A 26,786-nucleotide genomic window follows, 5' to 3' on the forward strand; every position below is an offset into this window, starting at 1 on the left:
CGACCTCGTTCGCCCTCCTCATATAACTGGCCTAAAGCGAGGATGTCGGTGTTTCGTCGTACCACAGTCGAGCGTCGTTTACAGATAAGCTCCGTCGACCTTCCCGACGATTGCGTCGGGCAATTCAAAACATCGGGTGGAGCATCGGCGCTGCGAGTAACTTCCTCTGGTTGCGTCTCCGACGTTGCACGTGAATGCGTCGCGTCAATAAATACGTCAGAATCGGCATCGCAACGATCGTTGCTGTTGCGTGCGTAGGCGGGCGCGCAGCTCGGAGATCGGGACGCTGGACTCAGTAGTTATCATCTGCAACTGGAAGGTCTGCAGTGGGGCCCTAAATAAATCAATGAAACGATCGGCGGGACCCCCCACTGTCTCCAACGCGCGCCTGCACGATACCAAACCGTCAAAGGCTGGCTGAACCTGAGCATCCGCCTGGTGCCAATACTTATAACTGTATGCGCTCCGGGGACCAACGACGACTTCGAAGATGCCCTCATTCCACACACGCGGAGCCCAGATGGTGACCTCCAATGCAAGAAAATGCATCACCCGACCTTCCAAACCGGAATCCTCTTCCAAGGGGATGGTGGGGAGGCGACGGCAAAAAAAAAAGAAAAATGTATTTTCCCGAATTGCCCTGAGAATTCTGAGTGTTGACCCGCCGTCTCTCCCCCGCAAGATTGGGTTGGGGAAGCGCGGATGCTGACACGCCCCAGGCCATCAAACGATGCGGTTGATTTCTCTGTGTGTTTCCGCCATCGCCGTGCATGCGTGGGGCCATCTGGCGGCCCTCTCCGAGAGGTGGGTGCCTCTTCCGTCTGAAAGTAAATCTGAGCAGTCCAATTCTGTACGTCCGCAACGGCATGGGTGTAGTCCGAGTTTAATATCTGCCTTTCCTCAATGACGAGCCCTTGCTTGCCCCCAACACCCAGGCCGCCCCCACACGATGGGCAGGAGCACTTGAGCATCGAAATTTGGTACTTGAAACGCCCAACGATTCGAAAAGTGCCCCGCAACGGTCGAGCCCTCCCAGTGCTTGGCAATCTTTGCTGAAATCAATCGCAAACATGTCATGGTTGCAGCGACAGTTACCGCCGCATCCAACGGCCTGTGTTCATCAATGAAGGCAAGCTGCACCTGGGCATCGCTATGCTGGCGTACCAGGTCCAACACGCGGGCCACGATGTCGCTGCACACCGTCGCCGTGCAAAAAAATCACTGCCATTACTTCACATCAACATGCAGAAATATGGCACGGCTATGAAACAAGAAATAAAAAAATAAAGAAAAGAAAAAAACAATTTCGTCCTACAGCTGTCGGCTCCCTGACTCCCTCAATCGCGGTCTTCCAAAAGACCGTACGATAAAAGAGGAAGAAATCCCGCAGAGACATCTCCGTTGCATCGGTATATAAATTTATTTAAGCAGCCCGTCATCCTCGCAGGCATTCTTCTCACAAACTCGCATAAAAATAAAGAGAAATTGTGCGGCCCCCACATCCCGCAAAGATCTCCAGGGGCGACGGAGCCTTCACAGAAGTAAAAACAAAAATAAAATGAAAAAATAGTTGTAGTGGTGCGACGCTGTTGACCGCAATGATTCCCTCGGAAGAAAGGCGTTCCCTGACCTAAACCCCCGTAAAAACACAAAAATATAAAAATCGTTAAAACACTCCCTAACATAATTCATCATAAACGCACTGCGCCAATTACCCTCAATTATTTCTTCCAATTTCTCTTCTGAGCCTTTTTGCTTCACGAAGTTAAAACTCCCACGACATTTTCTAAAACTTTTTTCGATATTGACAATTGGTACTGGCGCACCTCTTCCCTCCAAAACGCCGCTATTCCGCGGCTTTCATCGTCGCTCACATTATTGGAATTGACGACATCACATCTCTGCCAGTCATTCATCGGCATGCTGTCTGTCTGCTGCACGTAAATAATCCCCCACGACATGTCTCGGGATAACTCCCCCCAGCCATTAAAATATGCCGCCACGCACTCAGTGAACTGCCGCACAGTGCTGGCGGTGGTGTGGTGCCCACCCGCCGTAGCCATCCGCAGCCCAACCAGCGTCCTTGGATTTGACTCCGAGAAAAGAAAAGGCGTCCACCAGCGGAAAGTTTGTGGCCCATGGTTTGTGCAGCACCCCGTGCTTCATTTTATGGATCGTTTTTCATATTCACTCGGCAGCAAACCCTCATCTCCCTTGGGATGCAATTCAGGGCCAACTTCAAGACGCAGGGCTTCGCTTGACGTCCTGTTGGCGGCTCAAACTCCGTGGGTTTCGTCACCATTGCCTTGGCAAAGGCACTCTCCGTGAACGATTTCAAAGCAAGCCATCCAAAAAATATCGGCAAAATATTATCCTTCGACGCCAACATCAGCCTCAAAAGCTAATTTATTCTGCTACACTTGGGAGGCGTTCCAATGTCCGTTCCTCGAGGCAAGCAGATATCGGTGCATTGAAAAGGATCACACCGCCTGCGTATATTTCCCGAACAACCTTCACAAGCCTGTGGGACGGATCCTCAGAATACCATGGCGACTCACCTCCCCGTGAAAAGTACTCTTTCACAGTTACCTCGTTGATTGATTGCAACGCAAACCTCACCGCTCCACAGCGTTCCGTAAACGCCTCCTCATCAAAGACGTGACGTGGAATCGGTCCCAAAAGGTACATGTGTTTTTTGACCTCTTTCCAGCATTCCGCTTGTTTCTCTTTGGTCCCGCCACGCGTTATCCAGGCGCACATCGCTTTCACATCCGTCTCGTCGGGGCAATTCACGATGATTCGCGCGGTCTGTAGCTGCTTCTTCCACTCATCATAGTTGGTTACCTTTGGGAATGACACCGCAATCATGCCCCATCCAGAAGTAGGCGCAAAATGTCTCGGTGGCGGCGTTCCCTCCTTTGCCACATCGTAGATAATATACACATTCCTCCCATGCCCCCTCAAACCTCTCAACTCCGAGATGCACATGTCCTCATCGCCGTATCTTGTCACCACTCTGGTGGTCTTGTCAGACACGTACGCATCTCCTCCACCAAAACAGTGGACTGCCACTTGGTTTTTCTCGGCATCGTCGTGCAGCAGCTGGTAGAGGAGGTACGAGCCGGCAGCCATCGACTTCCCGATCCCGGGCGTCCCAATCAACACACGTCGCTCGGGCTTGCAGTCGTTCCCACCGTGAGGGCTGAACCACGCGGTTAAATCGCCCTTGACGATCTGCCACACTCGGTCCACCTCACAGATCACAAAAACGTCCTTAGGAAGATCCTGTATCGTATGCCACGAGTACGGCCATCCCTTCTCCGAGGCAAGCACCATCAACACGGGAGGTGCCGCACCGAATTGCTGCACAGCGTCATTCTCTTCGATAGTGTCGTCAGCTTTCTTGTACGACCATGACTGTTCTGGCTTCCCCTCATGCACCCCCATTCCCGTCCCCGTTTTCTTTCGCTCCACGCCGTCCGGAAGTTCCTCCGCATGGCTCCGCCTCGCATTGTGCACAGACTCGTAGCATCCCTCCAGTTTCTCCGGTGCGCTCGTCGTCGTTGGGCTCCTCGCCTCCTCGGCAGCCGCATCCAAGAAATGTTTGGTGGAGTTATGAACAGCTGCTTTTACCTCCGCAGCAGCCAATGACCACCCCGGTAGATTGTTGACACCCTTATCGCAAAGCCTGCGTATATCCTCATCAAATATCACTTAGCCCTTTGCAGCTCGCTTCATACCCAAATAATGACCGGATGCCTGCATTTCGTTCAATGCTCCTTTATCACGGATATACTTCGTGGGGTCCTTGAAAACTCCTCCAGCAAAACATCCCGATTGGTGTCCACAACGCCCCTGCCGTCCGGTTCCCTCGTAAGAAAGTCGTTCAGCCTCATTTCATTGACGCGAACTCTTCCTTTAAACAGTACATCTTCGATATTAGTGGAAATTTTAAATTTCATTTCTTGCGTTCGTCTTAGCCTTTCCGCTGCCTCCCGCCTCGCTTCTGTCAGTACCTGCGTGAGTACCCGTTTGGTTTTCCCCTTGCAGGAGGAGTGATCATATGCTTTCCTTTCATAGTCCCTACGTTGCCCGAGAGAGAGAACACACCTTCGTGAAGAGGCTTAGTAATGGCCTCCAGCGCTTGGCACGCAGTTAATTTAATAATTTCTTCAAGAAGCCGCTGGTCATGTACGTAATCATCCGGCTCCTGAACAAACATCTCCATCGTCACATTGTAGTCTTTCATCAACGGCCGCCCTGCCGCCAACATAATTCCAAAGGAAATCACTCAGCCTCATGTTGGTGCTGCTCATTGGTTCACTGCGGCCGCTCTTTACTCCTCGCCACATGTCGAGCTGCAGCGCCGGAACCATCACAAGAGCCACGGCGAGGTGCCATCACAACACCCGTGCGGTGAAGCATCCCACTCGCACCGCCCAACTGCGGCCAGCAGGTGCCGCTGGCTCCAAGGGACTGTCGCGGCTGTTTCGCCCCGCTGTCCCAATGGCGTTGGGCGTGGCACTCGCACGGCTCGGTGGTCGGTGCGCCATGCAGCCGCACTGCAACGCCTGTCGGTGAAACAGCCGAGGCCCACCGCCTCCGCAGCAACGCAACGTGCAATTGGCCACAACACCGCCACACTATCGCCCTTTTTTATTTTGTTTTATTTTACTCACGTTGTCTGTCTTTCTGCCCCATCACCGACACAAAAAATAAGTGCACACCTTCACAAAAGGGAAGGAACAAAGAGAAAAGGAGACACGATCCCACCGTCACGCCGCGGGTCAACACTCTCCTCCACCCACCACCATTGCCGCACAGGAGACAGCAGTCACATCGCAGAGTCAGCACCACAATGCGCACCGCACCATCGTGCAGTGAACAATGGGCGAGACGCAGCCATGCATCGCCCCGCTCCATTTTCCCACCACTCAAGTATTGCGTGCCCGCACAAAGTAGCAAACACAATCAGAGCGCACACAAACCCAATCGACACCCTCACTCGCTGAAGCACATTATTCGCATGGAGTGACAACATTTAGGGACACACCAGCAGTAGCAGGCTGCATGGAATTTCCCTGCCAGCCCTGTGAAAAGAAACAATAACTCTGCGGAGTCAAAGTGGCAGCCCCTCAGTATTGCCCGCAGTCCACATGGCAGGAAGAATTCCACGCACGCATAGCTCCGGATCCCTCGCTGTTTGAGTGCACACCAACGGAGAATGTGAAAAAAATACCTGCGCGCAAGATGGCAATTAAACACGTGAAAAGTCGGTCTGATTTCTTCGATGGTGTTGGCGAGCAGTCCCACACAATCCAATCAAAGTGGCAGGCCGGACAGAATGGCGTCCGTCAATCAATAAAAAAAATGCGACACTGAAAAGGAGCAGAGAAGAGTTGGCGCATGCGATTGCCAGCGACAACTGAGGTGCCGAGGCGCACGTTTTTGTAGAACTGGCCGTCAGGCAGAGAGGACAAATAAAACAGGAGGGCAGCAAACCCTCTCGTTCAATGTCTCCTGACCGCGACACCAGAATCAAAATACCATGGACGACAAGAGCGGCAACGCCTTCTCCAAAACATCTTGTCAAGAAGCCGCAGGTCCTCAGGAGGGGAGGAAGGCAGCGGCGGCAGCCACAGTGGGGGAGGCAATAAAACGGCTGGCAGGCACCCTCACGTCGACGCGCACACCACATCCGAGTGGGCCGGGAGCACAGATCGAACCGCTCGGAAACACACGCATCAAATCCGCAAAACAAAGTCGCAGTGAATCGACAGGAACTCCCCGCCCAAAACAAATTTATAAAGTAGCGTTTTTCAAGGGGAATCCGCCTTTCCGACGACGGCACGGACGCCTCGCAGGAATTTCTTGCAAATATCCCCTCGCAGGTCCGCAAGAAAACGCAGCGGAATAAAAAGAGAGCGCAAAATAAAAAATAATAATCCTCCTAACCGACCAGGTGGCAGGCCGCCCTCGCGCAAGTGGACAAAACACAACTTCACTCCGGTCTTGTGGTGGTGGTCGTCTCGCAACATTTTCTTCCTTCTTTTCGTCGCAGTGCACATCCCCCTCCTACAAATCATTTGTTCGGGACATGTTCCTGCGGCCAAACATCGCGCTGCTGGATCCCGCGGCACAGTCCTCGGCGCAGAAGTGAGGGGAGGAAGAGGGAACGCAGAAGGTGCGAGCACATCCGAATTCGGTGGCGGTCGCTGCAGTGAAGATTGACGTCCCACGCGGTGTCCCTTTTTTAGGTCCGGCCCTCACCGTGCCATGCGCTCAGCGTGCGGTGCGCCGGCCGCTCCAAGCCTCCACACGTGCTTGCGTCTCACCGTCGCTCCCAGCCCCGTCCGTTGGCTGCATCAGGGATGTCGCCATCCGGAGACGGGCATAAGGACGTTGCATCCAACAAAACCTTCAGAGGTACCCGGTGGGCCAACGACGACCGTCACTGCGGGATGTGCGGCCCCTCCGCCGCTCACCTCAACTCGCACTTCTACGCCTCCTCGAGCAGCAGCAGCATAAATACACCGGTCCACTAGGGACCGTCACCAGCCATTGCAGGAAGACCACTGTGCCCCAGTGCTATGAAACCCGAATTGCATTGACGGGCCACTTCGGAAAATCCTGTCGCATCCACCCCATTATGCGGAAACACATCCGTCGTGCATGCGACCACCGCAGCCAAATGAATCCGGTCCAAATACCCTCCAAACCAAATTCCCCTTTCCGCACGCCATTCCTTCATTCCATGCGCCCTGACCCCTATCCGCACGTGCCCACTCACACAAACCGCCATAGATAGATGGCGGCCGCCCAACGCTCCGGAAAAACATGCCCAACACGCACGCGCATAACAAATAACATGCGCCAACGCACGACACAACGGCGGAGAAGCGCACACCGAAGAGAAGCGGCCCTCCACAGCAGTCAAAGGAGGTGCATCACACCCGCAGGAAGAGTGACTCGCGGTGCGCGCTCCCTCTCCCCTTCCCTTCATGCCCACGGAGGAAGCAGCAGCCACACGCAACCGCCAGCACACGCCACAAAAGAAGCATTCAAATCCACTGCAATGTGCATTGTGTGTGTGTGGTTGTGTGTGCCTGCAGAAACACAAAGCAAAGAAGAAAGCGGAGTATGTGGAGAGACGCACAAAAAACTAAAATGCACAGCGGAGGTGCATGGCGGAAGCAACAAGGAGAAGACCGCCCAAACTCATGACTGCACTGCAGCCCAAGCAGCGGCAACCCAGAGAAAATTTATTTGAAACAAAAAAAAGAAACCTTCCCTTCGTCTTACACAAACCCCATCACACAAAATAATTATAAATAAAAAAGAAATCGTCCATTACTGTTCCACACAAATTTAAAAGGCAGCTGGCTGCCGTGTGGCCACACCAAGCTGTCTGCATATATTTTGCCCGCAAAAGAAAATTAAAAGATATTTAAATGTCTTTCAGCCGTCCGACCCTCTGTGTGTCCGCGCATCGTTTATATTTCATGGGGTCATCGGCGTGTTGCTGCTCCCCTCAGCCCTCTCATCGGCGTGTGAGTGCGGCCCGCAGAGCACAGTCACTCGTGTGTGTGGGGACTGAGAGAAGCACGCAGACATGACGGCAGTCGCGTCACTCCATCGGGAGAGTGAGCGCAGCAAAAAGAAAAACACGGCGGCAGGGTGTGGCTGTGTGTGTGGCGCTGCGGGTGTCTGCCCGCCCTGACCGCATAAAAAACAAAACAAGAGGAAAGAAATGTGTGCTCCGCCCCACAGGCCCTCGTCGCACGCCCACACGTCACGGCTCCCTCAGCGCGCCGTTCGTCGCGGCCCCTCCTCATGCGTGCAGCAGGCGAGGCGCACAGGGCCGTCGTCATGAGCGTGTCGGTGGGTGTGCGAGTGGAGCAGTTGGGCGGCAAACACACGGCACCCCTCGCAGGAAGAGTGCAGCAACAAACAATTAAAGAGGGAAGAGTCGAAAAGAAAAAAAACGTCCATATTGATTGCCCCCAAAAGCAAAAGAGAGAAGGTATGGGGGATGAGAAAAAAAACACGCAAAAAATGAAAGAAAAAGACTAGCAAAAAACTTTAAAGCAAAAAGAAAAAAAATTAAAAAAATTAAATTTACAAAAAAACAATAAAAGAAAAGCGTGGGACGACCAGCGCACACACTCTCATTGCTCCCGTAAAGAAAAACACACACACAGGGAGAGAGAGAGGTCGCCCACTCAATGCAATGGAAACAAAACAAAAACAGTTACGGTGCTCCGCCCATGCAGCCAGGCAGGATGGCAGCGATGCGTGTCGTGCAAAAGAGAGCAACAACGGGCCTGCATGGGTGTGCATGCATATATACAATGGGCACATTATTGTGTGCCTCGTGGGGTGAGGTGAGGGCGAGAGTCCATGCAAGGGGAGACACACACAGAGAGAGAAGGACGAGTGTGTGTGCGGGCGGTGCATGGCTCTCTCTCCCTCACTCTCACGCGGCCACCACCGCAGCAGCAGCCGCACACACAACAACAAGAAGAAGAAGCAAAAGAGGGGAGGTGGTGTGGGAGACCGCGGTGCTGCTGTCACTGTCGCCTGTATTTGCGGTGGCATTTGTACGAAGGGCGTTTTTATCTTTCGCGGATTCTTCGCCACTTTCCGCGGGGTGTTCATGCTGTTGTTGCTGTTGGACTTGTGTTTCATCACTTTGCTGCTGCTTTTCATTTTCTTCTTCCTCTTCTTCTTCTTCTTTTCGTGTGTGTTCAGTGCCGGATGTCGTCCCTGCCGCTCCTTCGGGTAGCGAGGAGTCGTTAGCCTCTGCAGCAGGCGTCTGATCTTCTGTTTGAGAGTCCCCTATTGTGTTAGATGGATTAGTGCCTGGTGACCCCGCTGTACCACCACTTCGGCCAGCCGAAGTATCAACAACAGTAGCATCAACAGAAGCGGAAGGACCACCAGAAGTACCAGGAGGAGCAGGAGAAGCAACAGGAGGAGCAACAGGAGGAGCGGAAGGTCCTTCAGATGAACCAGAAGAGACGCTGCCGGCGCCATGATCGCCAGCAGAAGTTCCACTGCCTCCACCACCAGGAGCAGCAGGAGCCCCTGGACCAGCATCAAAATCTCCAGAGCCAGAATCTCCAGCAGCAAAAGCACCAGGACCACTAGCAGTAGAAGCACCAGCGTCGGAAGTCTCACTTGAATTCGAACTGTTCTGTGTACCACCAGCAGAATCTCCTCCATCCGAGGCTTCGACGGCAGTAATGGGCAGTACTGACCGCAAAAGCACCGTAATCGCAGTTTTATTATATCCGTCAGGCATGTGGGATCCATTCTCACCCAACACTCCCGACGCCATGCAGCCACCCAGTGCGTTGGTGTCAACGTCCCTCGCATAAACACCGCCGGCAACGCACCACAGCACGCAGAGGACACACACCAGCAGCACACGGCCAGCCATCATCATCGCCATCACTCCTGTCACTTGCGTGCAGCCTTCAGCACAAACTAACTCCCCGTCAACGCAGAGTGAAAGCAAAAGGGGAGACAAGTCACACAGCCACAGCACAGTCACAAATGGCAATGCACGCACCAAGAGGCAGTTGGAATCAGTGCAATTGCAGAACTTACACACCGCCCTGCAAACCAGAAGTTAAAAAGCAGTTAAAAAGAACAACGACAGAGTTGAGATTCCGGTACGACTCCCAAAAAGTTAAAGAAGAACGATCAGGCACGTCTTTTATTGTATTTGCCAGGCAGCAAAATGTGAACGACCACTGGTTTGTGTATAATTAATGCATGGACTGAATAAAGCAAAAAAAAGATCGTGCTGTTCCGTGAGCCCACACAAAACACTCTTCACACTTCATGCGACATCCGGCCTGTTCCTCCAATCCTCCTCTTGTGCAGTCCGTGGGACGCACAGCAATGAAACCGACATCGCGTGTGGGCAAGAGAAGGAAACAAAAGGTAGAAGCACTTCACTCATGAAAAAGTACTGCAAACGAGCACTGAGGAAAAACACAGGGATGCTAATTATTCCAATAGGGCAAAAGCAGCAAAAATAAATAAATAAACGAAAATAAAAAACCTAAATTATTGACAAAACTCAGTGGTTAATGCTGGCAAGCTGCACATTTATTGCTCCACGAAAAGCCGCAATTCCACCCTCCCTCACACCTCAGCAGAGCGCTGCAGTGCCTCAGAGCCCCAGAAGCAGAAGCAACAACACCCGAGACACACACCCATGCACGGTGCTGTCACCAATTTCAGCCATGGTCAACAAATCCTTGAAGTGCCCGTGCTCACAAAAACCGTTGCTCACAAGTGATGCTGCGTCGTGCTCCGATGGGATCTCTGGTTTCCCAGACGTTGTGAGCAAATAATCCTGTGCGGCCTCAGCGCCAACCGACACGTTATCACTCGTTCAACATTTGCTAGGGCTGTGCCGGGCTCAGGCGTGGCTGTTGTACCATCCAAGGGCATTAGATCGCTGTTGCTGAGTGAATCGGGTTCGCTGCCCGTGCCCACGGCAGTGCGGGCATACGTGTCCTATTCGTGCTCAACGTCTTGTTATTCGCTGGCAACTGTGTTGGCGGTGGACGGCTCGTTGCCTCTCGCTGAGCATGCGTCTGGATCCGCCGCGCTGCCACTTGACTCCCCGGACAGCCGCGCTCCCTGTGGGGCCTCACCGCGCAGCTGCTGGCAGCCCTGCATGCTCCTGCCGAGCGGAGTGTCCTGCCACTGAGCATGGCCACAGACAGTTCCCAGTTCCTCGTCTGGAAACATCCCAATCGCCCACACGAATACTGGCGGCCACGGAGTCCTCGTCGGCAATTGAGGCACTCCGCGTTGCCCCACTGGCCGTGCGAGACTGCGTTACCAAAGGAATTTGGATTATGCTACTTTTCGTGGTGAAGCGAGGCCACTCTGTAGAATGTGTGTTCTCCCCATCGCACGGCGGTGTGCCATGCAATGAGGCCGCTGAGAAAGAAGCCGCGGTTGCAAGTTCCCTTCCCGCAATGGGGTGTACCAATCTGGCACGTGGACTTCCTTGCCGCAGTCAAGCGGTTATGCTGGAAAGAAGTCCAGGAGGAAGAGGAAGGCGCACACATCACACTACAGGCGCTCGTCGGCATAGCGAAAACTCCATTACTTGTGTCCGGCCAAATGTTGCGCCACGACCCGCAGCTCCGCGCACAACTGCGATGCGACTCCTGCCCACTCTTAGGTAGAATGGCGCACGCCCTGCAGATTACAGGCAGCCCTTTATGTCGGTAGCGCCTTCCCTCCCTCACCGAGGAGATCGACCCGCTCCTGCCTCCGGAACCTCCACCTCGCGTGAGAACCGCAAATCCTTGTTGACCAACGAGCGGCGGATTGACGTCCTCCTGCCCAACCTGCGGCAGCGTCTTCTCGTCCGTCCACAATATGAGGGCGTTTGTCCGACGTGCTCGGCCTGGCGTTCCAATGGTTTGAGAGGCCTCGCATGCGGACGCCGCGATGGCGCCACCGTCCTCCTAACAGGCGCCTTCCGCGCAGGTCTCCACCGAAAGTGCCAAGCATGCCAGCAGACCAAGCATGCAGGAAGCACAACCGCAGGAACTCAATATGGACCAGGCTCTTCCGACACCGCCTCATCACAGACGCTATGAGCTGCTGACCCCGACGGACCACGGGAAACTGTGCCTCATCCACTGTCGGAATGCTGTCGTTGGTAATTGGGAAAGCGACTGTTTGGGACTGCCCCAGCCCGCACGACGGCTCGCATGAGACGGAATACTTGCCATTTTTGTACGGACGACCCTTGCGCTGCTCACTCGTTGCTGTAGCAGCGTACAACTACAACAAGATAAAAGGTTGCTTTGTGATGAATATTGGCCGCACTTCCCGTGGACCAACAATCACGTGGTGTGCAGGGATCTCCTCCTTTTTTAATTGTTACTTTGCTTTTGTGTTGCTGTGTGCGCTGCACCTCCTCTTGCGTGTGTGCGTACCCTCCGTGAGGGGTGTCGACGCGACGGACCGCCCTCGCCGTGTGTACATGCGGTGGAGCCTTGTGTGCCGCTCCTGTTTGCTTCTCCCTCCTCCATCTGTGTGTTGTTGTTGCGGCAGGGCAGTGTGTGTGTGTGCCTGTTGCCGTGGATTGGAGTGTGTGTCGTGCGTGGTGTGCGGCGTACGGGGCATGCCTGGCTGCTGCCCTCTCCTCATGTGGTGTGCCCTCTGTGTGTGTCTGCCGCACCTCTCGTCTCCCCTGCTGCTCTCCACGTCCCTCGCTGTGCAGATCAGCCCCACACCACTGAACGACCACACTCACGATGATGACGTGCCGTCTGCTGTGCGCCCTGTTGGTGCTCGCCCTGTTGGTGCTCGCCCTGTGCTGCTGCCGTCCGTGTGTGCGACAGAGGGTAGCGATAAACCAGCTCAATCCGTTCAGAATTCCGATCCACAACCGGGAATAAGTGGGACGGACGGCAGGCAGAAGGTAAAAACGAGGGCCCAGGTCCAGGGGTCGTTACACCAACGGATCAAGACAATAACAAAGTAGGAGAAAAAACGGTTCCGAAAGCCAATGAGAATGCCAACAGTCAAGATGCGTCAGTTGCGTCTGTTGAGTCAGCTAAAACAAGTGCTGCGGATAAATCCGTAACGATTTCAAAAGTTGATTCCACAGTGCAAAAAACGACGACTACGACAAACGCACCAACTGCGAGTACGACTACCACAACAACCACCGCGCCAGAGGCACCAATTAATACGGCGATGAATACAGAGGCGGCAACCACGACGACTACAACTACAACCACAGAGGCACCGTCACGTCTTCGCGAAATTGACGACAGCCTCACCAGCTCTGCGTGGGTGTGTGCCCCGCTGCTGCTCGCCGCATCCGCGCTGGCGTACACCGCTGTGGGCTGAAGAGGTGCATGCGGGCTGTGCGTGCCAGCACTCAGCCACGGGGACATGTGTGCGTCCACTGTGGTTCGATGTATAAAGTAAGAGCAATTATGATGATTGTGTTTTTGCTTCCTTTGCTTCCGCTGCCCTGCTGTGTGCTCCGTGCTGTGCGCCACATCCGTCACGTTGAACGCATACCAAACATACGCATACGCACGACACGCACACAACTGTTTGCGTGGACACACTGTTGAGAATAGAGGCGGGCGCGCTGGAGCCATACTGTGCAGCTCTTTTTTGTGTGTGTTTTTACTGTTTTACTTTATTGCTGCCTGTTTACTTTTGTTTTTCCTTGGTTTCTGTGTTTTTCTTTACGTGCAGCGCATTGTGTCTTTTTTCACTTTCATTGGTTCAATATTTCTCATGAAATGCGTGCTGCTGCTGCTGTATTTTACTGTGCCGTGTCTTTTGTTGCTTTCACTCTGCGTTGACGGGGAGTTAGTTTGTGCTGAAGGCTGCACGCAAGTGACAGGAGTGATGGCGATGATGATGACCGGCCGTGTGCTGCTGGTGTGTGTCCTCTGCGTGCTGTGGTGCGTTGCCGGCGGTGTTTATGCGAGGGACGTTGACACCAACGCACTGGGTGGCTGCATGGCGTCGGGAGTGTTGGGTGAGAATGGATCCCACATGCCTGACGGATATAATAAAACTGCGATTACGGTGCTTTTGCGGTCAGTACTGCCCATTACTGCCGTCGAAGCCTCGGCTGAAAAAGATAATGCTCTTGTAATGCAGAACATTTCGAATTCAAGTGGGACTTTCAACGCTGGTGCTTCTACTGCTGGTGATTCTGTTCCTGGTTCTGACTCTCCTGCTGGAGGTTTTGGTGCCGAGACTCCTGCTTCTGCTGCTGGTGGAGGCGGTGGAGGCAGTTCTGGTGGCGGAGGCGGTGGAGGAGGTGGTGATTCTTCCACTGGAGTTCAAGGCACCGACAGCGTTCCTTCTGTTCCTGTTCCAGGGGCTACTGGTGTTGATTCTTCAGCTAGCAGCAGTGGTGGTACAGCGGGGTCACCAGGCACTAATTCATCTAACACAACAGGGGACTCTTCAACAGGAGATCAGACGCCTGCTGCAGAGGCTAACGACTCCTCGCTACCCGAAGGACCGGCAGGGACGACATCCGGCACTGAACACACACGACAAGAAAAAGAAGAAGAGGGAGAAGAAGAAGAAGATCATGAAAAGCAGCAGCAAAGTGATGAAACACAAGTCCAACAGCAACAACAGCATGAACACCCCGCGGAAAACGGCGAGGAATCCGCGAAAGATAAAAACGCCCTTCGTACAAATGCCACCGCAAATACAGGCGACAGTGACAGCAGCACCGCGGTCTCCCACACCACCTCCCCTCTTTTGCTTCTTCTTGTTGTTGTGTGTGCGGCTGCTGCTGCGGTGGTGGCCGCGTGAGAGTGAGGGGAGAGAGCCGTGCACCGCCCGCACACACACTCGTCCTTCACTCTCTCTCTCTCTCTCTGTGTGTGTGTCCCCTTGCATGGACTCTCGCCCTCACCCCACCCCACGAAGCACACACATAATGTGCCCATTGTATATATGCATGCACACCCATGCAGGCCCGTTGTTGCTCTCTTTTGCACGACACGCATCGCTGCCATCCTGCCTGGCTGCATGGGCGGAGCACCGTAACTGTTTCTGTTTTGTTTTTATTGCATTGAGTGGGCGACCTCTCTCTCTCTCTCCCTCTGTGTGTGTGTTTTGCTTTACGGGAGCAATGAGAGTGTGTGCGCTGGTCGTCCCACGCTTCGGCATTTTTTCTTTTTGTTTTTCTGTTTTGAATCTTTGCTTCTGTTGTGGTTGGGTGCACCCATTTTAATTTCATTGATTGGTTTTCTTCTTAAGGTGCGGATGGCTGAATTTTCCCTTTTGTATTCTCCTGTTCTTTGTTTCTTCCCACGCAATGGGTCCTTGTTGCTTCAGCGAGCCACGAAATATTTGCCTAACACCCACATCAATGGCTTACTTGCTCTACACCCCACATTAGTTTGAGACGCTGGTGCTGCTGCATTTGATGATGTTTGTGGTGTGATTGCCAGCGGGTGCTTTGCTGTCACTTTGACGTACCCTCGATTTGTTGAATATGTTATGCGTGCCGACAGCACGAATTGGATCCGAGATGTTGTGAGGGACGCACACTTTTTGAGCAGTTGGTGCGCTGCAGCCGTACACCGTCATTGGGAGGGATGGGCGCCCATCCGCATCAACTTATCCACAAGGGACCTGAATGATACCGGGAAGCATTGGATTTCAGAGAAGTACTACGCGCTGAATTCATTGAATGACAATTGCGAGTGTGAAGGTGACGTTGTATCCTTTGCGCACGGGATCATTCTCGAGGATGAAGTTATCCCTGCTGCTTTCAACCCGCATGCGGACCGTCTGCTCGTGCAGCCACTGGAGTGTCCGTTGATTGTGCCCCCATTTGCCACGGGCAGCGTTTGCAGTCGGTTCACGGTGCGTGCTGGGCATTGTTCCACTGCTGTTGCCAATGCTGACATGGTGCTGTCCGTGGCAGAGCGCTGTTGGTGGTGGTGCATTCGACGACTGCCGCGATGTCTGCGAGGAAGCACCATGACTGCGACGACATTGATGGCATGGAGCTGCATGATGGCGATGGGGACGGGAGGACGCTGGAGTCGCACTTATCACAACGCCACGCGATGGATGAGTGGATGGCACCGATTGGTTTTGCCGGCTGCCGCACGGAGCTGACGCTGGCCGCACCGGCTGACCTGGGCTGCATGAGGGTGAAGTGGGAGATGGCGGAGCCGATGCGCTGGTGAAGGAATTCGGGCTGTGCGCTGCTGCAGAGGAAGTGCTCCGCACTGAAAATGAGTGAATATCCCCAGATGTTCTGCGAAGCGAGCGTTCATGCCGGACGCTGCGCGTTGGATCGGTATTCCAGTGGTTGGTGTGTAGACGAATTATCCATGAAGGGTCAGCAAAACGCCCGATGGACAGTTGCCCCATCACTGATCCCGCACTGGATGTGAGAAATGCCGCCGCTGTTATTTGTAGGGAGAATATTTGTCTGCGGTGCCTGGGGGCAAGCCCTCTTCGTGGTGTCTGGACACGCTTCCCACCAACACGACGGATGCGAGGGACCCGGAAGAAATATACATCTCGGTGCTGCCATGCATGCGGCATTGAAGTGCCTCGGCATGCGGGTGCGTCTGAGAGGGGCTGAAAAGGGTAACGCCCGCTGTGCCCCATGCACGGCCGAGGCGATGATTACGTGGGTTGCTCCGCCCTACGACGAGGGAAAAGCTATTTTCCGTGACCACGCGCAGGTGTGCACGATATCCGCCACCAGCGGCAGCCTCCTTCCAGTGGTTCCGTGGGACGGCGATGTGAGGGTGTGTGGAGCAGGACGGTTTCACTGGCATCTACTGAACAAGCTTTGCCACGGGCATCCGTCCCCGATCCAGAGAGCATTAGGACCGGCCGTGGCACACCACCGAAGGATGTTGTCACGGCCGCTCCCCAGAAGCATACGTCGCCATAGAAGGAGGTTGCCTCAGGTGCCCCGACGGCAACGGAGTGCTCTTGCCCAGCGACACCGCGGGTGCGCCGCGGGAGGCGGAGAGGGAAAGCGATCTTCCGGACACCGACGATGTGGCCGCCGATGGTGTGATGTCTGTTGTCGGACAATCATTAGGAGATGAGGCCGTCAGCGACAAGGCCGGTGGCGGTGCCACAGCCACGGGACCCAGGAGCCCTGATGCCGCTGATGCCGCGCAGGGCGCCGTGGACCCTCCGCCGTGGGAGGATGATGCGGCGGTGGGGCGCGGGTTGGGAGGCAGACATGAAGGACGCCTCGCCTCCGATCCACGGCAATAACAGTGCGGCTGCTGCTCGTTCCTTTCCGCTGATTCTTCTGCTTGCCGCTGCCGCCGCGGTGCCAACACTCAGCAATGGGTACAAGAGAGAAAGGCCTATATCAACTGGCATGTTCCTGTCAGTATATACACACACTCTGCTTGTCCTTATACTTTGTACCAGGGACATGCTGTATGCACTCTCCCTCTTTTGTGTTGGTCGCTGATGTGTCGGCACCACGCGTGCATTATGGGCTGGGATAAGAAATTGTTTGACTTCTTCTGGAGGATACTGTGGGGTGTTTGTGTGCGTGTACGAGGGATCTGTGTGGTTTTGATTTCCCTATTTTTATTTACCTGCTTTGGTATTGTGTAATGATACTTCCTTTCTCCATTATGTGTGTTCTGAAGTGTTGCTGGGGCACCGGGAGTGGATGCCTGTGGACGCACACCGTGCATTATGCGCTACATTGGTGGGAGGGGAGACTGACATAACTGGCGGGACTCAGTAAGGCGCATTTTTGCCCACAGACCCTGCAGCCGCAGCAGCCTGAGTGGCGCTTTGCATATGGACGTGTGGATTGTTTCTCTCTTGCGAGACCTTTTTTTACTGCGTGTCATTTTCCGCTCGGGTACCGTGCCCGTGGCAGCAGCGGCGGCATCAAAAGGGCTGTGTGCGTGGAGAGTCCTTGATTGAGTGCCTGTCTTTCTTCTCTGTGTTCTGTTGATCGATTGTACCGTGTGCCGGCCAAACGGTTGACGTGAAGTGCTGCCGACGGCGGGGTCCACGTGACATGATGTTGCGTCGCGTGCTTTGTTGCGGGTATTTGATTTCCGCAACGGTTTTTGGGCGGTTGACTGTTGGGTCGTTGAGGGCGGCGTGGCGACGGGTGCGGATGGACCCGATTGTGTGCCGTGGCTGTTCGTGAGGGGAGCCGCGGGAAGGAGGAAGGCAGCGGAACGATGGACTCACGAGGAGTGCGGTAGCGTGCAGCCAAGAAGATTGGCGACAGGGAACTCACTGCCGCTGTGAGTTGCCGTGTGTGGTGTTTGTTTCTGTTATTATTACTTGCGTTGTTGGATATGGCCGCTGTGGGGGAAGACTGTTTTTTGTTTTTTTTTCACGCCGTTTTGGGATCCTTTTCTGCACCGGCATCACTGTGTTCCTGCCGTACTGTTGCCCCCTCTTTCCCGTCCATTTTGGGGCAGCTGCGGGTGGGTTTTACATGCCGTGGAGTTGTGTGCCGTGCTGTCCGGTGTTTCATTGTTGCCTGTTCTTCCTGCGTGCACGCATCCCCCATGCTCATGACAACAGCCCTCATGCAAACGCTACTCCTCCTTTTCCATGCTGCTGATGTGTGTGTGTGCTCTTCTCATCTTCCTCTCTTTGTCCCTCCCTAGACTGTGTGTGCAGCCGTGATGATGACGATGACTGGCCGTGTGCTGCTGGTGTGTGCCCTCTGCGTGCTGTGGTGCGGTGCCGGCGGTGGTGGATGTTCTGAAGCACCTCAACGTCCTCCGGGTTCTACGTCCGTTAAAGGCAATGATTCTAAAGGCGACAATGTGACCGTCGGTGGCACTGCAGGAGGTGGCCAAAACGGTAAACCGGCACAGTCACAAGCAGCAGGAGTATCGGTGCAAGGCGCAAACGAAGCGGCAGCAGAAGGGAGACCGGCACCACAACCCGGAGGAGGAGCATCTGAAAACGCAGAGGCAGCGAAGGGCAGCAACGGTCAAAAAGAAGGAAAAACGGAGGAAAAAGAAGACAAGGAGGAAGACGAAGAAGTGGAAGAAGACGAAGAGGGAAAGGAAGAAGAAGAGGAAGAGAATGATACGGAAGAAGAGGAGGAGACAAAGAAAGGAGAAGCTGTTACCGGCACCACAGAGGTGATGTCAGCAGGCGGTCGAGAGCAGCCAATTTTATCTTCTGGTGCGGAGGGAGCATCGAATAATACAAATCCCAACAGCACACCAACAACTGGAGACGATGACCCAGCAGCTGATGTTGCAGGGACAGCAGAGGGAAAACAAAATGAAAATAAAGATGCCAATCCGAAAGAAACACCAGTCGAAGCCACAGCCATGAAAACTACAACTGCGAAGACTGGCGACAGTGACGGCAGCACCGCGGCCTCCCACACCACCTCCCCTCTTTTGCTTCTTCTTGTTGCGTGTGCGGCTGCTGCTGCGGTGGTGGCCGCGTGAGAGTGAGGGAGAGAGAGCCGTGCACCGCCCGCACACACTCGTCCTTCTCTCTCTCTGTGTGTCCCCTTGCATGGACTCTCGCCCTCACCTCACCCCACGAGGCACACACAATAATGTGCCCATTGTACATATGCATGCACACCCATGCAGGCCCGTTGGTGCTCTCTTTTGCACGACACGCACCGCTGCCGTCCTGCCTGGCTGCATGGGCGGAGCACCGTAACTGTTTCTGTTTTGTTTTTATTGCATTGAGTGGGCGACCTCTCTCTCTCTCCCTCTGTGTGTGTGTTTTGCTTTACGGGAGTAATGAGAGTGTGTGCGCTGGTCGTCCCACGCTTCGGCTTTGTTTTGTTTTCACTTATTGTTTTACGTGTGTTGTGGTTGAGTGCACCCATTCCGCGGGCTGCGTATGTGATGATATGAGTAATTTGCGTGTGTGCTATCTGCCTCTTTCTGCCGTTGCTTTCATCGGACTCTCTTGTGGCGCACAGCTGCTCCGCAAGTATAGGCGCTGCCAAACACACAAGCACATGCACACACATGCCGTGTTTAAAACGCTGAGATCGCACGCACACGAATTTGAATGCGGCGGCCCTTGCGAGGAGGGAGGACGTTAGCCCTCGATGTGTTTTGTTGGCATGTTGCTGGTGTGCGGTCTGTGGGTGTTTTTTTGGGGGTGTCTGATACAACTGTTGATTGATTATCACCAGGCTCCTGCACATGCTGACGGGTACCTCCCGCTCTGGATTTGCCGGTATTCTTCGGCTGTGCGGTGTGATACGCGCCTGCGGCGGGGAAGAGGGTGCATTGGAAGAGAAAACAATAAAAAGACTGGCGGCAGCGTGTCGGTGCTGCGAAGGGCGGTTGCGCTCTTTTGTCTTCCGCTGGTTGTTTTTTGCGTGGGCGTCGCTCGGTGCGCGCTGATACGTGATGAATAAGACACCCGCCGTGACTCCTGCTGCTGGTGGTGGCAGCCGCTGTGTGTTCCCGGTGCACTGTTCTTCCTTCTCGTTCCGTGTGTCTGTCTGCGTGAGTTGTTGTTGTGGGGAGTGGCTGCGGCGGAAATGATGGTGCCACTCACTGTGGATGGCGGTGTTTACTCTCTTGCCTCTTTTTATTACCCTGTTTTCTTCATTTCTTTCACTCTCTTACGAAGAAAGCAAACAAGCACTAAACACTACTGTGAAATTCGAAGGCACTGAAAGGACCAACAGCACACACACCGCCCACACACACATATTTATATGCTCTCACGTGTTGCTGCAGTGAAGGCACCCCGCACACACAACCTTCGCCGCGTGACCGGATCCAGCGGAAGGAGGAGGGAAGGAAGAGAAAGTGAGCCGCAGAGGCCCAACATGTCCCGGCGTGTGTTTGCTTCCGCGGTGCTGCTCCTCCTCGTCGTGATGATGTGCTGCGGCAGTGGTGGAGGTGCACAAGCTGATGTGGGGGCGGCACAATCTCAGAAATCTTCACCGGAGAAACCGTTTCATTGGAGGGATACAAAAGATGGAGAAGCAGTGAGTTCGCTTCGTGTTCCAAGTCTTGTTGAGGTGAATGGTAAAGTATTTGCCGTTGCCGAGGCGCAGTTGAAGGGTGAAACCAGCGTCTTTACTGGCATTGCATCCCAACTTCTCACCAACACAGCGGATAACAAACAGGAGGATGTGCTGAAGAATGCCAGGGAAGAAACACAAGTTCTGGAGGAAGGCACGTCCGCAGAGGGGAAGAAAGTAGATGTGAGCCGACCAACAACAGTTGTGGAGGGAAGTAATATTTACATGCTTGTTGGAAAACACAGCCATGAAGCTGCTGATACCTGTCAGACTGAAACTGAGAAGATCAAATCGGGAATATTGCTGGTGAAGGGTGAGGTCAGTGAAGGCGGTAACAAAATAAATTGGAACGATACTGACGGTGTACCGTGCACGCTAGGCGAGAAACACAAATCCTGGACAGGGCTGATTGGCGGCGGTGGATCGGGTATTAAGATGAAGGACGGTACGCTTGTGTTCCCATTGGAAGGCACCAAAAAGAAGGAGACCGACACCGAAGAGGGTGGAGAGCCCGTTTCTCTGATCTTGTACTCCTCGGATACTAAGAATTGGACGCTGTCGAAGGAGGTGTCTGACGATGGCTGCAGTGATCCCTCCGTCGTGGACTGGAAGGGAAAACTCATGATGATGACTGCGTGTGATGATGGCCGCCGCAGGGTGTACGAGATCGGTGACAAGGGGACAGCGTGGACGGAGGCACTCGGGACACTCTCGCGCGTGTGGGGCAACAAACAGGGCGTTGGGAGCGGGTTCATCACAGCGAATATTGGCGACGGAGAAGATGATAAAAACAGGGACGTGATGCTCATTACTCTGCCGGTGTATTCAAAGAAGGATGATACCGAAGTCAACGAAAAGGGCGTACTCCATCTTTGGCTGACGGACAATACGCACATTGTTGATATTGGGCCGGTATCCGGTGATGATGACGCTGCCGCCAGCTCCCTGCTGTACAGAAGTGTTGAAAATGGAGATCAAGGAAATAAGGAGGAGTTGATTGCACTGTACGAGAAGAAGAAGGGCGAATCGTCATCCGGTATGGTCTCTGTGCTTCTGACTGAGCAGCTGAAGCGGGTGAAGGAGGTGGTGACGACCTGGAAGGAAGTGGACGAACGTGTCTCCAAGCTGTGCCCTCTTTCAAGTGCTACTGTGAGTAAATCAACTGACGATGCCTGCAGCGATGGTAAGATCACGGAAGGGCTGGTTGGCTTTTTGTCCGGCAACTTCTCTAATAACACATGGAGGGACGAGTACCTCGGAGTGAACGCCACAGTAAATAATAAAGATGGAAAAGTGACCAGCACGGAGAATGGAGTGAAGTTCCAGGGAGCGTGGGCGGAGTGGCCTGTTGGCAAGCAAGGGGAGAATCAGCTGTACCACTTTGCGAACTACAACTTCACTCTTGTGGCGACGGTGTCCATCCACGGTGAGCCGAAGGGAGATAATCCCATTCCTTTGATGGGTGCGAAGATTAATGATGGCAATAATAATCCTGTGCTCCTGGGACTGTCGTACAACAGCCAAAATAAGTGGCAGGTGCTGTGCATTGGCGGAAATACCAAGGATCTCAGCAGCACTTGGGAGCCACAGACACAGTACCAAGTGGCCATTGTGCTACAGAATGGCACCCAGGGCTCCGTGTACATCGATGGTAAGCGTTTGGAAGGTGTGCTGTTTGATTTAAAGGATATTAAAGGGTCTAAATGGATCTCACACTTCTACATTGGAGGGGAAGGAGGCGGCGCAGGGAGCCAAGAAGGCTTGTCTGTGACGGTGACGAACGTTCTGCTGTACAACCGTCTGTTGGGTGACACTGAGCTTACTGCGCTTAACGCGAATAAAGTCCCTATTTCAGTGCTGGAGAATCGGAACGAATTGGCGGGAGACACAGATTTACCAGCGGTAAGTGGATCAGATTTGGAAGGAACCGTGTCCTTGTACAATGCTCCCGGGCAAAAGCCATTGGAGGAGGAACCGTTGACGAATATTGGTGGTGGCGGTGGCGCTGTATCCAGTGCAGCTTCCGTTGCTACGACTCCCTCGTCCGATGCCGACCCAACGTTGGTAACAAGGAGTGGAGACACGATGCGGGGAATTGGATCACCCCAAAATCCTGAGAAGAGCGTGAGCTCTGGTGAGGATGGGGAGACGGTGGGAGGAACGGATGTGCTGGAAGGAATCCATCCACAGGCCGGGGAAGTAAATGCCACGGCACTCAACGGCAGTCTCGGCAATTTGACGCAGGGGAATAACAGCGTTGCCGGCACTGTGCGTGGGAGCGGACTGCTGCCATCGCTGCTTCTTCTGTTGGGACTGTGGGGGTTTGCGGCTCTGTGAGGCGTGACTGGCTGCCGCGTGGAATACCTGCGCCCTTCCCAGCAGAGAATTACTTCCTCTGGAAAGAATATTTTTGATACTTTTACTTTTTTTGCGTATTTTAAATTTATTTTAATGTTTGCTTCTTTCTTGTTTTAAAATTCTTTTTTTCTTTTCTTTTTTAAAAATCTCTCATCCCTCTTTTTGCTTTCGGGGCAATCACTGTGGACGTTTTTCTTTTCTACTCTTCCCTCTTTAATTGTTTGTTGCTGCACTCTTCCTGTGAGGGGTGCCGTGTGTTTCCGCCCAACTGCTCCACTCGCACACCCACCGACACGCTCATGACGACGGCCCTGTGCGCCTCGCCTGCTGCACGCATGAGGCGGGGCCGCGACGAACGGCGCGCTGAGGGAGCCGTGACGTGTGGGCGTGCGACGAGGGCCTGTGGGGCGGAGCACACATTTCTTCCCCTCTTGTTTTGTTTTCTTTGCGGCCAGGGCTGGCAGACACCCGCAGCGCCACACACACAGCCACACCCTGCCGCCGTGTTTTTAAGATTTCTTGCTTTTGCTGCGCTCACTCTCCCGATGGAGTGACGCGACTGCCGTCATGTCTGCGTGCTTCTCTCAGTCCCCACGCACACGAGTGACTGTGCTCTGCGGGCCGCACTCACGCGCCGATGGGAGGGCTGAGGGGAGCAGCAACACGCAGATGACCCCATGAAATATAAACGATGTGCGGACACACAGAGGGTCGGACGGTTGAAAGAAATTTAAATACCTTTTAATTTTTTTTTGCGGGCAAAATACATACAGACAGTTTGGTGTGGCCACACGGCAGCCGGCTGCTTTTTAAATTTGTGTGGAACAGTAATGGACGATTTCTTTTTTATTTATAATTATTTTGTGTGATGGGGTTTGTGTAAGACGAAAGGTTAAGCTTTTTTTGTGTTTTCAATAAATCTTGTGCGAATTGCCGCTGCTTGGGCTGCGGTGCAGTCATGAGTTTGAGCGGTCTTCTTCTTGTTGCTTCCGCCATGCGTCTCCGCTGTACATTTTAGTTTTTGCGTCTCTCCACATACTCTCCTCCTTTTTTCTACTTTTATGCTTTGTGTTTCTGCAGGCATACACACACAAGATGCACATTGCAGTGGATTTGAATGCTTCTTTTGCAGTGCATGCTGGCAGTTGAGCTCTTTTGCTGCTGCTCGTCCGTGTGCGTGGCGGCTGCTGGGAGTGCTGGACATGTATCTGGTGATGCGGATGCGGTGGTTGTGCCGGTGGATGTCTCGTGTGCTCCGAGTGACGGCAGCCTGAGCTATCGCGTGCGTGTGTGTGTGTGTGTGTGTGGAGGAAGTGTTCCGCTGCCATTGCTGAGGCTGAGTGTGAGAATTACACTTTCAGTGGCTTTGATGTGCGCATGCACAGCAGGAATGGTGAGCTGGGTGCAGTGTGCCATGTGGCCAATGCGGTGCACACATGTAGCAACTGTGCTGCCAGCTGTGCAAGGAAAGAGGAAGGGGTCACCGTTGCCTTCACGATGAATGTGACGACACATAAATACGCCGGCCCTTATGAATTGTGGTGGCGTCAATTTTCCCCCGATGGAACCATCCATCCGCCTGCACGGAGCAGCGATGCTGACCTGACGGCATCTGTCAGTTGCCGCCACCCCGTGAAGGGAGGGATGACACAAAATCTGGTGGGACAACTGCGCCGCAGGTTAATGCTGAGCCGTCACGTCAGAACGAGGATTGGCGACGGTCTGCGACGGTTGACGGACCCAACACCGTCGATCCGAGTCCCGCATCCAACACGGCGACCAACACGTGTGGGAAAAAGCCTCGCATTGCAACCGATCCGAAAGAAAACGTGTCTCCAACACCACCCAATAGGAAGCCTAGCATTGCCATGAGTCGGAACATAGAAATGGATCCGAATGCATTTGAGACGAATACTGCGCCCGCCACCGCGTTGACGAAGGCAGTGGGCTCGAAGGATGCCCGTAAGATTGAAGCCGTTGACGGCAGCGGCGAGCACGTTTCTGGGAAATTTCGGGAGGAATGAATGGTCACAACGTCCCCGGAACACCAAAAACGCATCAAGAAATGTGACGTTGCACGATCTGGAGCGGCGTGAGTCCAGACGGCCGCCTCGCCCTGTTGGACGACGTGAAGTTGATACCACGCGATTCAACTGGCGGCCGCACCGCGCGTGTGTGTGCGTGTCTTTGGTGTTGCTGCTGCTTCTGCTGGAACTGTGTGGAGTTGTGGTAGTCGTTCGAGCCAAAGAGGGTGGGATTGTGACTCCCCACGGGGGATATTTGCCGCATACTTTGCGGTTTTTATGTCACTGTTTTTTCTCTTCTTTTTTGATTTTTTACTGATCGCTTTTTAAACCTTTTTTCCTTCTTTATTACTGTTTTTCCCTTTTTTTCTTTGTAATGCTCTTTTTGATGCTTTTTCCTCTGGAGTAATAAGTACCCTTTTTCTTCTCTTTATTTAATGTTCGGTTGATGTACACCGGAATGGGCGACGTGTTTCTCTCTCTTGTGTGTTTCTTTTTTGTTGCCCACACGCAGTGCCGGCGTCACTGCTGTGCGTCCCACGGACTGCACGAAAGGAGGATTGGAGGAACAGGCCGGATGCCGCAATGAAATGTGAGGAATGTTTTGTGGGCTTATGGAACAGTGCGATCCTTTTTTTACTTTTTATTTTTTTGCGGGCAAAATTTATTCACACAACTGTCATTTGCTTCTATGCATATGAAATAAAAGTCCTGCCTGAAGTAAGTTTTTTTTTATTTTGCAAGTTTTGTCGGAACGTAATTTTCGTTTTCTTTTTTTTTCTTAAACTTCTGGCTTGTTTTTTGCTTGTACCGTGTCCACTGTTACTGTGTGTCTCCGTGTCTTATTGAGTGTTCCTCTGCTGACTGTGCAGTTGACATGCCCCCACTTCTTCTTTCCTGCTAGAGGCACCGATGGTCCGCGACGATTGTTTGTGCTCCCCATTGCGATGGCACGAGGGTGACTGAGCGCGGCCTGCTGAGTGCACAAGGAAGGGAGCGGATGTTGTGCGCCGTGCCTCACTGTGAGTGTGGGAAGCAATGCCAATCCATTGGGGCGGGGAGAAGTAAAGGACTGCAGCGTGGAATTGGATCCGCCCGTCTCTTTCGTTGCGGCCGTGTGTGTGCGGTGCGCATGGCTCTATCTTGCGGTGCGACGTGGATGGCGTTGCTTTTGTTTTTGCCCTTGTGCATGCACTGTGCGGCGGACTTCCCTTTCCCATGGCACCGCCCTTTTGTGTGGGCGTAGAGGGAGTGGATATGTGTGAGGGAGTGGCCGTTGTTCCCGCACATTTGTGTCTTCCACACACGTGGCACCTCTCGGCAGCCTTTCGCAGCACCCAGGCCGTGGATCGAGAGGATGGGAGGGTCTGCTACAAGTACAACAAGGACAACAAGATGCAGTGCGTGACGGCGAGGCTGATCCGCGGGCGGTTGCAGCGCGTGGACCATGTGCGACAGTATGCTTTGGGTGTTGCGCTCATGATTGGGGAGGAGAGGCGGCACGACATTGTGGCGCTGTGTGTGTTGTGTGGCCGGGGCATGTCGGCGATTGTGAGGACGTGGAGGACACGGAGCTGTTTGACTGAGGGAGGTGGTGGCGAACATTGCGGCGCAGCGGGAGCGCATCACGGACTGCGTGTGCTGGAGGGGCGCGTGTTGAAGTGAGCGTGGCGTGCTGGTGAGGGACTGAGTAGAGAGAGTAACGGTAATAGTGACTGTGGGGGTATGAGGAACGGTGCACGGCGAGGAGCACTTCTTTTTTGTTTTGTTTTTATTATTGTTAACTGCTCTCACCCAATTGTTGTTGCGGTGTGTGCGTTGCTGACTGTGCGGTGGTGTGTGACTTGTCTCTCCTTTTGCTTTCACTCTGC

The 26,786-nt window shown here is 53.7% G+C and overlaps 7 protein-coding genes and 3 pseudogenes across 7 annotated transcripts, besides 19 other annotated features; 8 read left to right on the forward strand and 2 right to left on the reverse strand.

Moving 5' to 3' along the window:
- Positions 1-1,468: part of a mobile genetic element that runs on past the window's edge.
- Positions 1-8,943: part of a sequence feature (areas not merged during assembly with more than two copies in the genome that could not be assigned to a particular haplotype) that runs on past the window's edge.
- Positions 1,290-1,466: a mobile genetic element.
- Tc00.1047053508221.87 lies at positions 1,758-4,644 on the reverse strand (annotated as a pseudogene).
- Positions 6,773-6,934: a repeat region.
- Positions 7,319-7,339: a sequence feature (AT_rich).
- Positions 8,036-8,142: a sequence feature (A-rich).
- On the reverse strand, positions 8,477-9,454 carry Tc00.1047053508221.104 (mucin-associated surface protein (MASP), putative; the record flags this gene model as incomplete). The annotated part of the gene is made up of 1 exon (XM_816890.1): positions 8,477-9,454. One exon carries the CDS (start codon positions 9,452-9,454, stop codon positions 8,477-8,479), a length of 978 nt encoding a protein of 325 aa, XP_821983.1.
- Positions 8,711-8,736: a microsatellite.
- Positions 8,900-8,997: a microsatellite.
- Positions 8,944-9,382: a sequence feature (areas merged during assembly that could not be assigned to a particular haplotype. This can correspond to areas where the two haplotypes were merged or to regions with more than two copies in the genome that were merged during assembly.).
- Positions 9,383-13,482: a sequence feature (areas not merged during assembly with more than two copies in the genome that could not be assigned to a particular haplotype).
- Positions 10,608-11,216, forward strand: Tc00.1047053508221.120 (uncharacterized protein; the record flags this gene model as incomplete). The annotated part of the gene is made up of 1 exon (XM_816895.1): positions 10,608-11,216. The coding sequence occupies one exon, from the start codon at positions 10,608-10,610 to the stop codon at positions 11,214-11,216; it is 609 nt and encodes a 202-aa protein (XP_821988.1).
- Tc00.1047053508221.130 lies at positions 12,298-12,900 on the forward strand (annotated as a pseudogene).
- Tc00.1047053508221.150 (mucin-associated surface protein (MASP), putative) lies at positions 13,417-14,346 on the forward strand (the record flags this gene model as incomplete). The annotated part of the gene is made up of 1 exon (XM_816896.1): positions 13,417-14,346. The coding sequence occupies one exon, from the start codon at positions 13,417-13,419 to the stop codon at positions 14,344-14,346; it is 930 nt and encodes a 309-aa protein (XP_821989.1).
- Positions 13,483-13,899: a sequence feature (haploid, non-Esmeraldo-like haplotype).
- Positions 13,705-13,795: a microsatellite.
- Positions 13,785-13,845: a microsatellite.
- Positions 13,900-13,910: a sequence feature (areas merged during assembly that could not be assigned to a particular haplotype. This can correspond to areas where the two haplotypes were merged or to regions with more than two copies in the genome that were merged during assembly.).
- Positions 13,911-26,786: part of a sequence feature (areas not merged during assembly with more than two copies in the genome that could not be assigned to a particular haplotype) that runs on past the window's edge.
- Positions 14,081-14,114: a microsatellite.
- Tc00.1047053508221.160 lies at positions 15,451-15,903 on the forward strand (annotated as a pseudogene).
- On the forward strand, positions 18,192-18,977 carry Tc00.1047053508221.170 (mucin-associated surface protein (MASP), putative; the record flags this gene model as incomplete). The annotated part of the gene is made up of 1 exon (XM_816897.1): positions 18,192-18,977. The coding sequence occupies one exon, from the start codon at positions 18,192-18,194 to the stop codon at positions 18,975-18,977; it is 786 nt and encodes a 261-aa protein (XP_821990.1).
- Positions 18,508-18,598: a sequence feature (GA-rich).
- On the forward strand, positions 20,222-22,870 carry Tc00.1047053508221.180 (trans-sialidase, putative; the record flags this gene model as incomplete). The annotated part of the gene is made up of 1 exon (XM_816898.1): positions 20,222-22,870. The coding sequence occupies one exon, from the start codon at positions 20,222-20,224 to the stop codon at positions 22,868-22,870; it is 2,649 nt and encodes an 882-aa protein (XP_821991.1).
- Positions 23,734-23,754: a sequence feature (AT_rich).
- Positions 24,174-24,198: a microsatellite.
- Positions 24,269-24,763, forward strand: Tc00.1047053508221.190 (uncharacterized protein; the record flags this gene model as incomplete). Its single annotated transcript, XM_816899.1, has 1 exon — positions 24,269-24,763. The coding sequence occupies one exon, from the start codon at positions 24,269-24,271 to the stop codon at positions 24,761-24,763; it is 495 nt and encodes a 164-aa protein (XP_821992.1).
- Tc00.1047053508221.199 (elongation factor 1-gamma (EF-1-gamma), putative) lies at positions 26,134-26,580 on the forward strand (the record flags this gene model as incomplete). The annotated part of the gene is made up of 1 exon (XM_816891.1): positions 26,134-26,580. One exon carries the CDS (start codon positions 26,134-26,136, stop codon positions 26,578-26,580), a length of 447 nt encoding a protein of 148 aa, XP_821984.1.

The sequence above is a fragment of the Trypanosoma cruzi genome, genomic scaffold (assembly GCF_000209065.1).
Source record: "Trypanosoma cruzi strain CL Brener 1047053516723 genomic scaffold, whole genome shotgun sequence".
Classification (NCBI taxonomy): domain Eukaryota; phylum Euglenozoa; class Kinetoplastea; order Trypanosomatida; family Trypanosomatidae; genus Trypanosoma; species Trypanosoma cruzi.